This window comes from Salmo trutta, chromosome 21, assembly GCF_901001165.1.
Source record: "Salmo trutta chromosome 21, fSalTru1.1, whole genome shotgun sequence".
In the NCBI taxonomy this organism is placed as follows: domain Eukaryota; kingdom Metazoa; phylum Chordata; class Actinopteri; order Salmoniformes; family Salmonidae; genus Salmo; species Salmo trutta.
The window spans coordinates 46,598,393-46,613,615 of NC_042977.1; the positions used below are offsets into that span (position 1 = coordinate 46,598,393).

The 15,223-nt window shown below is 38.4% G+C and overlaps 1 protein-coding gene across 4 annotated transcripts in view; it reads left to right on the forward strand.

Annotated features, from left to right (window-relative positions):
* hhatla (hedgehog acyltransferase like, a) overlaps nt 1-15,223 on the forward strand; it is a 30,796-nt gene that overhangs the window by 4,684 nt on the left and 10,889 nt on the right. The window contains exons 1-2 of one of the 4 annotated variants that reach the window (XM_029705954.1): nt 4,876-5,123; nt 8,844-8,983. In XM_029705954.1, coding sequence (XP_029561814.1) covers nt 8,878-8,983 — 106 coding nt within the window. In that variant the 5' untranslated portion in view covers nt 4,876-5,123; nt 8,844-8,877. Of the gene's footprint in view, nt 1-4,875; nt 5,124-8,843; nt 8,984-15,223 lie in introns of those variants that run through there. The other 3 variants (XM_029705952.1, XM_029705955.1, XM_029705953.1) reach the window with 3 other exon arrangements.

Genomic DNA, 15,223 nt, shown 5'->3' on the forward strand with positions numbered 1-15,223 from the left:
TTATCCAGATACTTACTGACTGTTAGCACTTGGTGGTCTATAGCAGGTTCCCACAACAATGGGCTTAAGTTGAGGCAGATGAAACTGTAGCCGTATTACTTCAACAGTATTTAACATAAAATCGTCTCTAAGCTGGACAGGAATGTGGTTCGGAATATCGACGGCAACACCGCCCCCGTTGGCATTTCTGTCTTTTCGGTAGATGTTATAACCATGTATTGCTACCACTGTATCATCAAAGGTACAGTGCCTTGCAAAAGTATTCATCCCCCTTGGCATTTTTCCTATTTTGTTGCATTACAACCTGTAATTTAAATTGATTTTTATTTGGATTGCATGTAATGGCCATACATAAAATAGTCCAAAGTGGTGAAGTGAAATGAAAAAAATTACTTAAAAATAGAAAAGAGGTTTGTGCATATGTATTCACCCCCTTTGCTATGAAGCCCTTAAATAAGATCTGGTGCAACCAATTACCTTCAGAAGTCACATAATTAGTTAAATAAAGTCCACCTGTGTGAAATCTAAGTGTCACATGATCTGTCACATGATCTCAGTATATATACACCTGTTCTGAAAGGCCCCAGAGTCTGCAACACCACTAAGCAAGGGGCACCACCAAGTAAGCGGCACCATGAAGACCAATGAGCTCTCCAAACAGGTCAGGGACAAAGTTGTGGAGAAGTACAGATCAGGGTTGGGTTATAAAAAAATATCAGAAACTTTAAACATCCCACGGAGCACCATTAAATCCATTATTAAAAAATGTAAAGAATATGGCACCACAACAAACCTACCAAGAGAGGGCCGCCCACCAAAACTCACGGACCAGGCAAGGAGGCTATTAATCAGAAAGGCAACAAAGAGACCAAAGATAACCCTGAAGGAGCTGCAAAGCTCCACAGCGGAGATTGGAGTATCTGTCCATAGGACCACTTTAAGCCGTACACTCCACAGAGCTGGGCTTTACGGAAGAGCGGCCAGAAAAAAGCCATTGCTTGAAGAAAAAAAATAAGCAAACACATTTGGTGTTCGCCAAAAGGCATGTGGGAGACTCCCCAAACATATGGAAGAAGGTATTCTGGTCAGATGAGACTAAAATTGAGCTTTTTGGCCATCAACAAAAACGCTATGTCTGGCGCAAACCCAACACCTCTCATCACCCCGAGAGTACCATCCCCACAGTGAAGCATGGTGGTGGCAGCATCATGCTGTGGGGATGTTTTTCATCGGCAGGGACTGGGAAACTGGTCAGAATTGAAGGAATGATGGACGGCGCTAAATACAGGGAAATTCTTGAGGGAAACCTGTTTCAATCTTCCAGAGATTTTAGACTGGGATGGAGGTTCACCTTCCAGCAGGACAATGACCCTAAGCATACTGCTAAAGCAACACTCGAGTGGTTTAAGGGGAAACATTTAAATATCTCGGAATGGCCTAGTCAAAGCCCAGACCTCAATACAATTGAGAATCTGTGGTATGACTGAAATATTTCGGTACACCAGCGGAACCCATCCAACTTGAAGGAGCTGGAGAAGTTATGCCTTGATGAATGGGCAGAAATCCCAGTGGCTAGATGTGCCAAGCTTATAAAGACATACCCCAAAAGACTTGCAGCTGTAAATGCTGCAAAAGGTGGTTCTACAAAGTATTGACTTTGGGGGGGGGGGGGGGGGGGTGAATAGTTATGCACGCTCAAGTTTTCTGTTTTTTTGGTCTTATTTCTTGTTTGTTTCACAATTCTTTTTATTTTGCTTCTTCAAAGTGGTAGGCATTCTGTGTAAATCAAATGATGCAAACCCCCAAAAATATATATATATATTTTTTACAGGTTGTAAGGCAACAAAATAGGAAAAATTCCAAGGGGGTGAATACTTTTGCAAGCCACTGTATAATCTTAGTGAGTTTCAGAGATAGTCAGAATATTAATGTCATCTGTTACAAGCAAGTTATTGACTTTATGGACCTTGTTTCTCAGGCTGCATATGTTAATATGGGATATTTTTGGGCACTTTTCTGGGTTGCTTGATTGTTTTTAATGCTTTACTGGGAAGTTTATCAGAAGTAGACCTACTCATGTTATTTATGTTTGAGCTGATAGTGCAGGGTGAGCTGCACACAGTGGTCTTCCTACTATGGCACACCGCCTCAGTGCTAACAGTATAACTCTGGTTCATAGGCTCATGATTACTGCATACAATAGCTGTAGGATCAACAGAGGTATTCAGGGCAGTTAGAGGGACACAATTTAATTTACTTACATTGTATCTGCCAATGCCCCTAGGATAATGTACATTTGATGCAGTATTATGACGACTCATTGTCACAATGGTTGGGATTAACTGAGCTCCTCTTGGGTCATTGATAAGTCATTGTTTCCACGCAGCCGTGAAATGCGGAGACAGAGTCCAGGAGCCAAGATGATTTGGATGGACTCCGTCATTCCTGTAGAGTATCTTCTGTTTCCAGAAGGTGTCAACGTTATCCATAAAAGGGATTCCAGCAGAGTTACAGTAATCTTTAAGAAATATATTTTATGCCAGTAGCCTGCGGAATCTTTCACACCCGTAGCCCAACGATGGTACTGGACCTGAAATGATAGGCCATTTTTTGGAGTCTTTTAATGCTAAAATCACTTCTTTAAAATAAATTTTCAGATGTTCCGAGCTAGCCCTCCTGATGTCATTTGACACCACATGGACTACGACAGCATCAGCTCCCGGAATCTGTGGTAGAACAGTCGGAAGCAGCCTTGTTATGTTCTGTACTCATGCTCCTGGGTAGCACTGTGTTTTTGCATTGGGGACCGAGATGTTTCTCACCATAGAGCTGCAGATGATGACAGCTGGTAATGTTGAATGGAAAGGTGTCTCTCTCAGGCAGTCTCACGGTCTGATGAGGGTGTGAGTCCTGAGAATCTGAACCAGATGTAGAAGCCACTGGAGAGGGTGACAGAACAGAGGATGAAGACGCAGGTACCCCCTGAATCCAATATCGAATGGGAAGCCCCTAAGGAAGAGGGTGCCGGAACCTCTGGATCCAGGGCGACAAAGCTGTTTCTGGTCTGTGTCCGGTCCAGGCTTAACGTCTCTAAGAAGGTCCCCGTTGCCAGAAGACGCTTTCTTCGACTTTCACGGCGAGTGACGTACCTCCATGGCTGATTGGTTGGGTCGAGAACAGTTCCGTTCACCAGGGAAGGATCCCTGCTGAACACCAGCCAGTCGGCTGTGGAGAGCCGGGGTGGAAGAAATAGAAAAAGTAGGCAGGCGTGGATCCCCCAGTAGCTTGTGTAGGTTTGCTACCTGCTTTCTAAGAGTAGCCACTTCGCTACTGTAGTTCTCCACAAGCTAGGAATTGCTACATTGAAAGTCAGCGTGGTCCAGATCATTCCGGAACAAAGCAAAGTAAATACAGCTCCTGCAGCGCTGGAAACGTTCAATAGCGACCTCCATTTGAGACCGCCGAGCCAGCTAGGCTAGCTGGGCTTCCGTGTCTCTCCCCCTATGTGGAATCTGGCAGGATCCCAGGACAGACAGCGCGCTCACAGCAGCTAAGCCCAACAGAGTCGCAAGATCCAAAATGAAATACAAGTATATAAAAACTAAATTTTCAAGGAAACACTGTCAACTTAATAAAAAAATAAATAAATAGGTATTTCATTCAGCGTTCAACAACAAACAACATACATAGCCTGATCCTGTGGATATCATTCTCATGAAGCTGAAACAGAGTGAAGAAAAAGCAGCCAACAAGTGCTCAACATATGTGGGAACTCGTTCAAGACCGTTGGAAATGCATTCCAGGTGAAGCTGGTTGAGAGAATGCCAAGAGTGTGCAAAGCTTTCATCAAGGCAAAGGGTGGCTATTTTGAAGATATATTTTGATTTTTTTGGTTACTCCATGATTCCATATTTGTTATTTCATAGTTTTGATGTCTTCACTATTATTCTACAATGTAGAAAATAGTAAAAATAAAGAAAAACCCTTGAATGAGTAGGTGTGTCCAAACCTTTTACTGGTACTGTATTTATATTCCGGACTCTGACATTGTTCATTCTAATATTTCTTTGTGTGTATTGTTTTGTATTGTTCGGTATTACTGCACTAATGGAGCTAGAAACATAAGCATTTCACTGCACCTGCGATAACATCTGCAAAATATGTGTACGCCGACCAATAACGATGGATTTGATAGCAGGTATAGATAGTTGCCGGTCTGTCGAGATCTTCACAATTAATATAATAATCTGCGCAGAATCTCGAATGGCATTGATCAGTTGCCCCATGTACTTTAATGTAATCTCAACTGCAATCCAGGTCATTTGGTTCTGCTATTAGATGAAGCACAGTGATAACACAATCTCTTTTTTAAAAAATATAAACAAAAATATCTGACGTTGTGTTATCCCATTTGAACTTTGCTGTGCTTTAAAATGGTTGAAAACGCAATGAAAGACATTTGGGTGACAACTAAACCAAAAATCAGACATTGTTTTTCCATTGGAATTTGGTTGTATTTTTAGATGGTTGAAAGCAAAGTGATAACACATTGGAAATTCAACTCACTTTTGACTGGGTGAATATAGCTTGTAATCTCATTGATCAACGTCTCAAACAAGTTTTACCCAATTCCCCACGTCGAAATGACGTGGTGTGACCAGTGGGTAGCGTATCACTTCAATGTATGAACATTCATGTAGACTATGGAATATGATATAGCAGAACCATCATCCTGTGAGAGTAGGCTGCGACAGTATCTATTCCATTTGTCTCCTCTCTGCGCTGTGGAACCTGCGTCCGTTTTGACAGGCAGTCACTGGACCACCTCTCACTGCGGCGCAGTTCTGAAAAAGATAAATATATCCCGCAGAGTGGCACCCACACCCACACCCCCACCCCCACCCTAGTTCGCAACATCCTCAACTGCTGCGCCTGGCTATCACAGGGGGTACGGCACAGGCGTTACCAAAAGCAGGGACGAATGAATTAGAAAAACAAAACGCCTTTACAAACCCAAACTCCTTTAATTTCTTCTTTTTTTGGACATTTTGGAAAGAGGGACAGCAATACACCTTGTAACCTGTCCTGTGGCTGAGAAGCGGATAGAAAGGTCAGTAGAACAGGTGCGCTATCGGATGACTGTGACATAATCGCATAGAAATACGGTAGAATTTTACTGCAACAATGTATCGTTACATGCTGGCAGCGTAGGCGGTTTTAGGACAATAGACCTACCGCTAAATAGCGTTCAATTTGTATGCAACACACCCAAGCCGAAGCTGGAGTTCTTCTTTGGCATTAAACAGATCTTGGCAATTGGGTTTGTTATTCCAACTCCATCTAACTCTCTCAACTTGGTGCAGTGTGGTCATATAACCCTATTTGTATATGCCAGCGCAGGTGCGTTATTTTTCCAACTATAGTCATAATATGAACACAGTCTAGGCCTATAGCTAGTTGTGTATTCCAGTGCACCTTTCTTGGTCATTTTAAGCGATGCTAATTTACACTGTGGTGTGATTCCCCGATGCGTCTCAGTGCAGATATCACATAGCATTGCAGCTGCTGTACGGTGGCGGAGAGAGCGAGAGAGCTCAACTGCTATCTATGGCTAAAATAGGAGAGGAGGTAGGATTGCTCAGCTGACAGTGCTGATTCTGGGGAACTCTGAGCAGGGCAGTTTGTGAGGCGTTACAGTCCAATTTAGAACACGCTGTCTGCCGCTGTCACTGACTTGTCCCTCCCGAAGCTTAACAGGAAAATATACTTTTAAAACGTTTATTTTTTATTTTTTATTAAGAATGTTTAGTGTTCTTTATATGACCAGCATTTCTAGAGATCCAACTGTCAATGTTATGTTGTTAAAATGTTCTCACATTACTACTGTTACTATTTTTCATTGTTTTCAAATTAGAAACAGGGTGTGAAACAATGTAGGCCTACAGTTGACGTTGATAAGGGAGGACTATTTTATTTTCAAACTGTACAAGATATCTTGTATTGCAATCAGGGACAGCTCAGGGCATAATTAGGGCCCCCGCCCCTATTTTTTCTTTTAAAAAATGTGGAACTCAGTCAGGGTCTCAACTTACTGTTAAAAGTTACAATAGTAGAATGCACAAGGTGCAAGTTCGACATTTGGTTGTGCATCAGCATTTTTTCTCTTGTTTTGTCAGTCACTGACAGTCACTCAATTAGCCATGTCAGCTAACTATTTTTAGATTGGTAAATGAGCCAAGACAGTTATCTAAACTTGTAGTAATCATGGCTGAATACAGACCAGGCACAGGTCCACATACATTTTGTTAGTCACTCTCATTCAGATCATTAACATGGCATAAGTCATGGCAAAATGTGTAGAATTGCAGGAAATTAGCTTTAAAACGGCTAAAAATTCTCTCCGCCCCATGGCAAAATAAGTAGAATTGTATAAAATGTGTTATAAAATTGCAAAAATTTCTCTCTGCTCTATGGCAAAATGTGTAGAACTGCAGAAAACTTGTTGTAAAACTGCAACAATGTCTCAGAATCGCATGAAAGGTGTTGTAAAACTACTAAATTGTCTCTCCGCCCCGTGGCAAAATGCATATAAGTGCAGAAAATGTGCTTTCAAAGTGAACCTTTTCTTTACGCCCCATGGCAAAATGTACAGAATTGCAGGAAATGTACTTTAAAACATATTTTTTCTCTGTGTTCATTTTCTCTCTCTGCCTTCAAGAGAAGAGACACTAAAAAAATGTTGCCCGCACAGTGGAACCCCCAACCAAATCTTGCTAAGGGCCACCAAAAGGCTAATTGTTATGATTGCAATTATCAACAAAGATCAAAGTTATGCAAATAGCTTCTGTGGCTTTTTTAAAAACCTTTTTAAGACTAGGTTTAGCAATTCAAGTAAGCCAAAGTTCCTAAGTAAGATGGCATGTTAGCCGTAGTTCAGGTTCCTGTGTAGCATTTTACAGAAACAGAATACGTCTAACGCCTTCAGAAAGTATTTACAACCTTTGACTTTTTCCACATTTTGTTGTGTTAAAGAAAATGGATAAAATTGAGATTTTACTGTATCTGTAAAGTCCCTCTGTCAAGCAGATTCACAGATTCAACCACAAAGACCAGGGAGGTTTTCCAATACCTCGCAAAGAACGGCACCTATTGGTAGATTGGTATATATATTAAAAAAAACAGACATTGAATATCCATTTGAGCAAGTTATTAATTACACTTTGGTTGGTCTATCAATACACCCAGTCACTACAAAGATACAGGCGTCCTTTCTAACTCAGTTGCCGGAGAGGAAGGAAACCGCTCAGGGATTTCACCAAAAAGCCAATGGTGACTTTAAAACAGTTACTGCACAGAGTTGAACAGCTGTGATAGGAGAAAACGGAGTATGGATCAATAACATTGTAGTTACTCCACAATACTAATCTAATTGACAGACTTAAAATAAGGAAGCTTGTACAGAATACAAATATTCCAAAACATACATTGTGTTTGCAACAAGGCACTAAAGTAATACTTCAAAAAATGTCGCAAAGCTTTTGTTCTGAGTACAAATTGTTATGTTTGGGACAAATCCAGTAAAACACATTACTGAGTACCAATCTCCATATTTGCAAGCATACTGGTGGCTGCATCATGTTAAGGGTATTCTTGTAATTGTGAAGGACTGGGGAGTTTTTCAGGATAAAAAATAAACAGAATGGAGCTAAGCACAGGAAAAATCCTAGAGGAAAACCTGGTTCAGTCTGCTTTCCATCAGACACTGGGAGATGAATTCACCTTTCAGCAGGACAATAACCTAAAACACAAAACCAAATCTACACTGGAGTTGCTTACCAAGAAGACAGTGAATGTTCCTGAGTTGCCAAGTTACATTTTCTTTACTTAAAACTACTTGAAAATATATGGCAAAACCTGAAAGTGGTTGTCTAGCAATGATCAACAACCAATTTGACAGAGCTTGAAGAATTTAGAAAATAATAATACAAATGGGGAATGAGTCAAGGGGCGTGATGCCCTCTGAAGGCACTGTAGGCTACAATAACAGCAGAACCATATTGTTATACAAGGCTTAGTTCTATAGGTGTCAATGGTTGTTTTCCCCTGTCATCATACATTCAACATATTTCACATAAACACTGCTTTATGCTGAAGTAATGGAATACAGTCACCTTTTTTTTTGTTGCTTGTTCAATATCACATAAAAAAATGAAAAAGATCAGTCTCCTATTTTCAACGTTTGAACTGAGTACTTTGTGGCTTTTACACAGGATGGTTGCAATGGTTGAAATGGTTTAACAGTTATTATGCAATGTGTGCATATTTTGTGACAGTGACTGACACAGAAGCTTGCAAAATACATTATGTTCATGAACAAGACTCAATATGGGGTGTTGTTGTTGTTGTTTCAAACCACTACCGACTGGTATTACGGAGAATAGTCTACGTCTCCTTGAGGTGAATTCTTCTCCATAGCCGGTCAGTATTGTAATTTCATTCCAAAGTGGTTCTGTCTCTCTCTCTCTATCTCTCTCTCTTCTCTCTCTTTCTCACTCTCTTCTCTCTCTTTCTCTCTCTCTCTCTCTTTCTCTCTCTCTCCTCTCTCTCTCTTTCTCACTCTCTTCTCTCTCTTTCTCACTCTCTTCTCTTTCTCTCTCTCTCTCTTTCTCTCTCTCTCCTCTCTCTCTTTCTTGCACTCTCTTCTTTCTCTCTCTCTCTCTCTTCTCTCTCTCTCTCTCTCTCTCTCTCTCTCTCTCTCTCTCTCTCTCTCTCTGTGTATCTATATATATAATGCCTACTACCATTTTAGCCTGTTCTAATATCCTCCTTTTCCTTCCCCTCAGGTCCCCTGTGTGTGTTTAGTGCCAGAGATCCACCATGAGGCTCAAGGCAGCCCTACCTAAGCTGGAGCTCTACCTGTACGCAGCGGTTCTCTACCTGTCTCTACTATGGGCTGGTACCTGGATATGGGACGCCTCCGCTGGTGAGTAGTGGACCATGAGTTGTTATTGGACTTGTCCCAAATTACACCATATTCCCTATTTAGTGCACTGGGGCACTAATTAGTTAAGGAATAGTTTGCCATTTGGGACGTGCCTATGATGTAACTGTATTGTTGATTTGATGTGTCTGATGTTTGAATTGCAGCTTTCTTGGGACAGGTCTCCCTTGTAAAATATTAATCTCATAGCTATCCACATCATGTCCTGCCTTCATAACCAACCTGTATTCTTTCACAAAGGAGGTCCCTATTTTCACATTAACCTGCCTACACTCTGATAGAAAACTGACTCTGCACAACATGGCTTGAAGTTTATTACATTTTTTGTTGTTGTCTCTCGTATAGATTTTCCTCGCTGTACATTATCCTCAGTTACGCGTGCTATTTAAACGTCGCGTTGCTTGACGTGTTTGCGTCATCAGTATCTGATTGAAATGAAGAGGCCTTAAAGGACTTCTTATTAGATTCATCTGTGTATTATGAGTGTCGGGTTATTATAATAGGCCTAATTAGCAGCTATAATTGTCCTAATCATTAGATAAGGAGGATATTCTTGGTGTCTAAATGACAGAACGTGTCGGCGAGTCAAAGACAACCAGAAATACTATCGTCTGCCAATGTATTATATTTGTAATAACTTGTAAACATGTATATAGAATATTTATAAAGGAATGTGTAAAATGTTTTTTTTTTTTATGAAAGTCATAATGAAGTGGTACCAGCCAGTGTATTCCTTGTTCAGTTTGCTTACTAAGCTATTCAGAGATTTTATCGATGTCCTGCAGAAGAGCTGCATGGTAATAATGCTGCAGTGTAGTCAGGCATTATCTTCGTGAATTGATTTGAATAAAGTGGCGGGCAGATTATGTAACCTCTGTGGATGGATGGATGCATGAGCAGGGAGGGAATTACCATTGATGCAGTCTGTGTGCACTGCAGTCAGACCGTGTCAAACTGAAGTAGTGTAGCTTTGTCCTCTAGTATTCTGCTCAGCCTAACTCCAGACTACATTGTAATAGAGGGATTTCTTTAGCCCACGACGCTAGCTTGTAAACAACTACTGGGATATAGAATAAAGACTACGGATGTACAGTATGTTGCTGCAACCACCACTACCCGGCAATGGGACAATAAAGACTTTCTGAATTATGGGGATGATGTTGACTTGCTTTCCTCTCACTGTCAGTTGTGGTTTAGAGTACAGTAGAGTAGAGTACAGTACAATACAGTAGAGTACAGTAGAGTACAGTACAATACAGTAGAGTACAGTAGAGTAGAGTACAGTACAATACAGTAGAGTACAGTAGAGTACAGTACAGAAGAGTAGAGTACAGTAGAGTACAGTACAGTAGAGTAGAGTAGATATATTATAGATGTATTATAGGTTGTATTATGGGATGTATTATAGGTTGTACAATAGGTTGTATTATAGGTTGTATTATGGGATGTATTATAGGTTGTACAGTAGGTTGTATTATAGGTTGTATTATAGGTTGTATTATAGGTTGTACAGTAGGTTGTATTATAGGTTGTATTATGGGATGTATTATAGGATGTATTATAGGATGTATTATAGGTTGTATTATAGGTTGTATTATGGGATGTATTATAGGTTGTATTATAGGTTGTATTATAGGATGTATTATGGGATGTATTATAGGTTGTATTATAGGTTGTATTATAGGATGTATTATGGGATGTATTATAGGTTGTACAGTAGGTTGTATTATAGGTTGTATTATGGGATGTATTATAGGTTGTATTATGGGATGTATTATAGGTTGTATTATAGGTTGTATTATAGGATGTATTATGGGATGTATTATGGGTTGTATTATAGTATGTATTATAGGTTGTATTATAGATTGTATTATAGGTTGTACAGTAGGTTGTATTATAGGATGTATTATGGGATGTATTATGGGATGTATTATAGGTTGTATTATAGGTTGTATTATAGGTTGTACAGTAGGTTGTATTATAGGATGTATTATAGGATGTATTATAGGTTGTATTATGGGATGTATTATAGGTTGTATTATAGGTTGTATTATAGGTTGTACAGTAGGTTGTATTATGGGATGTATTATGGGTTGTATTATAGGTTGTATTATGGGATGTATTATGGGTTGTACAGTAGGTTGTATTATGGGATGTATTATAGATTGTATTATAGGATGTATTATAGGTTGTACAGTAGGTTGTATTATGGGATGTATTATAGGTTGTACAGTAGGTTGTATTATAGGTTGTATTATAGATTGTATTATGGGATGTATTATAGGTTGTATTATAGGTTGTATTATGGGATGTATTATAGATTGTATTATGGGATGTATTATAGGTTGTATTATGGGATGTATTATAGGTTGTATTATAGGTTGTATTATGGGTTGTACAGTAGGTTGTATTATGGGATGTATTATAGATTGTATTATAGGTTGTATTATGGGATGTATTATAGGTTGTACAGTAGGTTGTATTATAGGTTGTATTATAGGTTGTATTATGGGATGTATTATAGGATGTATTATAGGTTGTATTATAGGATGTATTATAGGTTGTATTATGGGATGTATTATAGGTTGTATTATAGGTTGTACAGTAGGTTGTATTATAGGTTGTACAGTAGGTTGTATTATGGGATGTATTATAGATGTATTATAGGTTGTATTATAGGTTGTATTATAGGTTGTATTATGGGATGTATTATAGGTTGTACAATAGGTTGTATTATAGGTTGTATTATAGGTTGTATTATGGGATGTATTATAGGATGTATTATAGGATGTATTATAGGTTGTATTATAGGTTGTATTATGGGATGTATTATAGGTTGTATTATAGGTTGTATTATAGGATGTATTATAGGTTGTATTATAGGTTGTATTATAGGTTGTATTATAGGATGTATTATGGGATGTATTATAGGTTGTACAGTAGGTTGTATTATAGGTTGTATTATGGGATGTATTATAGGATGTATTATAGGTTGTATTATAGGTTGCATTATGGGATGTATTATAGGTTGTATTATAGGTTGTATTATAGGATGTATTATAGGTTGTATTATAGGTTGTATTATACGATGTATTATGGGATGTATTATGGGATGTATTATAGGTTGTATTATAGGTTGTATTATAGATTGTATTATAGGTTGTACAGTAGGTTGTATTATAGGATGTATTATAGGATGTATTATAGGTTGTATTATGGGATGTATTATAGGTTGTATTATAGGATGTATTATAGGTTGTATTATAGGTTGTATTATGGGATGTATTATAGGATGTATTATAGGTTGTATTATAGGTTGTATTATAGGTTGTACAGTAGGTTGTATTATGGGATGTATTATGGGTTGTATTATAGGTTGTATTATGGGATGTATTATGGGTTGTACAGTAGGTTGTATTATGGGATGTATTATAGATTGTATTATAGGATGTATTATAGGTTGTACAGTAGGTTGTATTATGGGATGTATTATAGGTTGTACAGTAGGTTGTATTATAGGTTGTATTATAGGTTGTATTATGGGATGTATTATAGGTTGTATTATAGGTTGTATTATGGGATGTATTATAGGTTGTATTATGGGATGTATTATAGGTTGTATTATGGGATGTATTATAGGTTGTATTATAGGTTGTATTATGGGTTGTACAGTAGGTTGTATTATGGGATGTATTATAGATTGTATTATAGGTTGTATTATGGGATGTATTATAGGTTGTACAGTAGGTTGTATTATAGGTTGTATTATAGGTTGTATTATGGGATGTATTATAGGATGTATTATAGGTTGTATTATAGGATGTATTATAGGTTGTATTATAGGTTGTATTATGGGATGTATTATAGGTTGTATTATAGGTTGTACAGTAGGTTTTATTATAGGTTGTACAGTAGGTTGTATTATGGGATGTATTATAGGATGTATTATAGGTTGTATTATAGGATGTATTATAGGTTGTATTATAGGTTGTATTATGGGATGTATTATAGGTTGTATTATGGGATGTATTGTAGGTTGTATTATAGGTTGTATTATGGGATGTATTATAGGTTGTATTATAGGTTGTATTATGGGATGTATTATAGGATGTATTATAGATTGTATTATGGGATGTATTCTAGGTTGTATTATGGGTTGTATTATAGGTTGTATTATGGGATGTATTATAGGTTGTATTATGGGATGTATTATAGGTTGTATTATAGGATGTATTATGGGATGTATTATAGGTTGTATTATAGGTTGTATTATAGGTTGTATTATAGGTTGTATTATAGGATGTATTATGGGTTGTAGAGTAGGTTGTATTATAGGTTGTATTATAGGTTGTACAATAGGTTGTATTATGGGATGTATTATAGGATGTATTATAGGTTGTATTATAGGTTGTATTATGGGATGTATTATAGGTTGTATTATAGGTTGTACAATAGGTTGTATTATGGGATGTATTATAGGTTGTATTATGGGATGTATTATAGGTTGTACAGTAGGTTGTATTATGGGATGTATTATAGGTTGTATTATAGGTTGTACAATAGGTTGTATTATGGGATGTATTATAGGTTGTATTATAGGTTTTACAATAGGTTGTATTATAGTGTCACAGGTTATGTCGTGGTGTTGCAGAGAGGAGGGCCAAAATGCAGCAGAGTTGTGGATACTCATTCTTTTAATACTTTAGAATAAAGCATACACGGGAAAACAATAAACATGAACGACTAGACAGTTTCACAGGCTATGTACTTACATACAGCAGTGAAGAAATAAACAACCCACAAAACCCAGGTGACAAACACACTCCTAATATATGACTCCCAATTAGGAACAACGATAACCAGCTGTCCCTGATCGGGAGCCACACAGACCAACATAGAAACAGAAATACTAGACAAACACATAGAAATACATCAACATAGACCATAACTCAAAACCCGGAAATAATAAATCAAACGCCCTCCTAACTAACACCACCCCGAACCACATAAAACAAATACCCTCTGCCACGTCCTGACCAAACTACAATAACAATTAACCCTTATACAGGCCAGAACGTGACATATAGGTTGTATTATAGGTTGTACAATAGGTTGTATTATAGGTTGTATTATGGGATGTATTATAGGTTGTACAGTAGGTTGTATTATAGGTTGTTGTAGGAACATGTGAACTGCTGGACTATTGCTCATTGTCAGTATGTATGGTGGAACTTTCGAGAGTGATATAATTTTCTCCCTCTCTCTATCATATGGGCCTTTCAGATGTACCAGTATACCCGGCAGCAAGGTTGTCTTTCTGTGCCTTGGACCTGAGAAGCACAGCGCTAGTTCTCCTTGTCAGAGTATTTCTGTCTCTACCCCAGAAAGTGCTGTTATTTTCCTTGTCTCCTGTTCCATGGGATATTTCAGTTCAATCATTGAGGGCTATGATACACGCTGGAACATAATCTCCTCAAAAATGAGGACGGCTGTGAGGATATGATTATTATTGTGGAAAATATGAAGGGCTTTGTGATAACTAAGTAGGTTATGCAATGTTGTTGGGGCTTTGCTCAGTATGCTGCTGCTCTTCTTTTCCTTTTCCATTTAAACATATTTATTAGTAAAACCAAAGTTTTTTAACATACAGTTGAAGTCGGAAGATTTTTAAATATTTTTTTATAATTATTTATTACAAAAAACACAAGGAAGGGGTAACATGAAAGTATTAGAACATGAAGGACAAACAATACAGCATCAAGACACTATCAAACATGTATCAGTCTTTCCGCAACAGAGCCATCCTTATGTGTGAGGGTGTGTGTGCATTAGTGATATAAAATATGTTATAGTTTCCTTTTTCATGATCACAATCTAGTGAAACCCTCTAAGATCCCCCCACAGTTCCCCAATAGCTGTCCCTCAACCCTCCAAGATCCCCCCACAGTTCCCCATTAGCTGTCCCTCAACCCTCCAAGATCCCCCCACAGTTCCCCAAAAGCTGTCCCTCAACCCTCCAAGATCCCCCCACAGTTCCCCAAAAGCTGCTCCCTCAACCCTCCAAGATCCCCCCACAGTTCCCCAATAGCTGTCCCTCAACCCTCCAAGATCCCCCCACAGTTCCCCAATAGCTGTCCCTCAACCCTCCAAGATCCCCCCACAGTTCCCCAATAGTTGCTCCCTCAACCCTCCAAGATCCCCCCACAGTTCCCCAATAGCTGT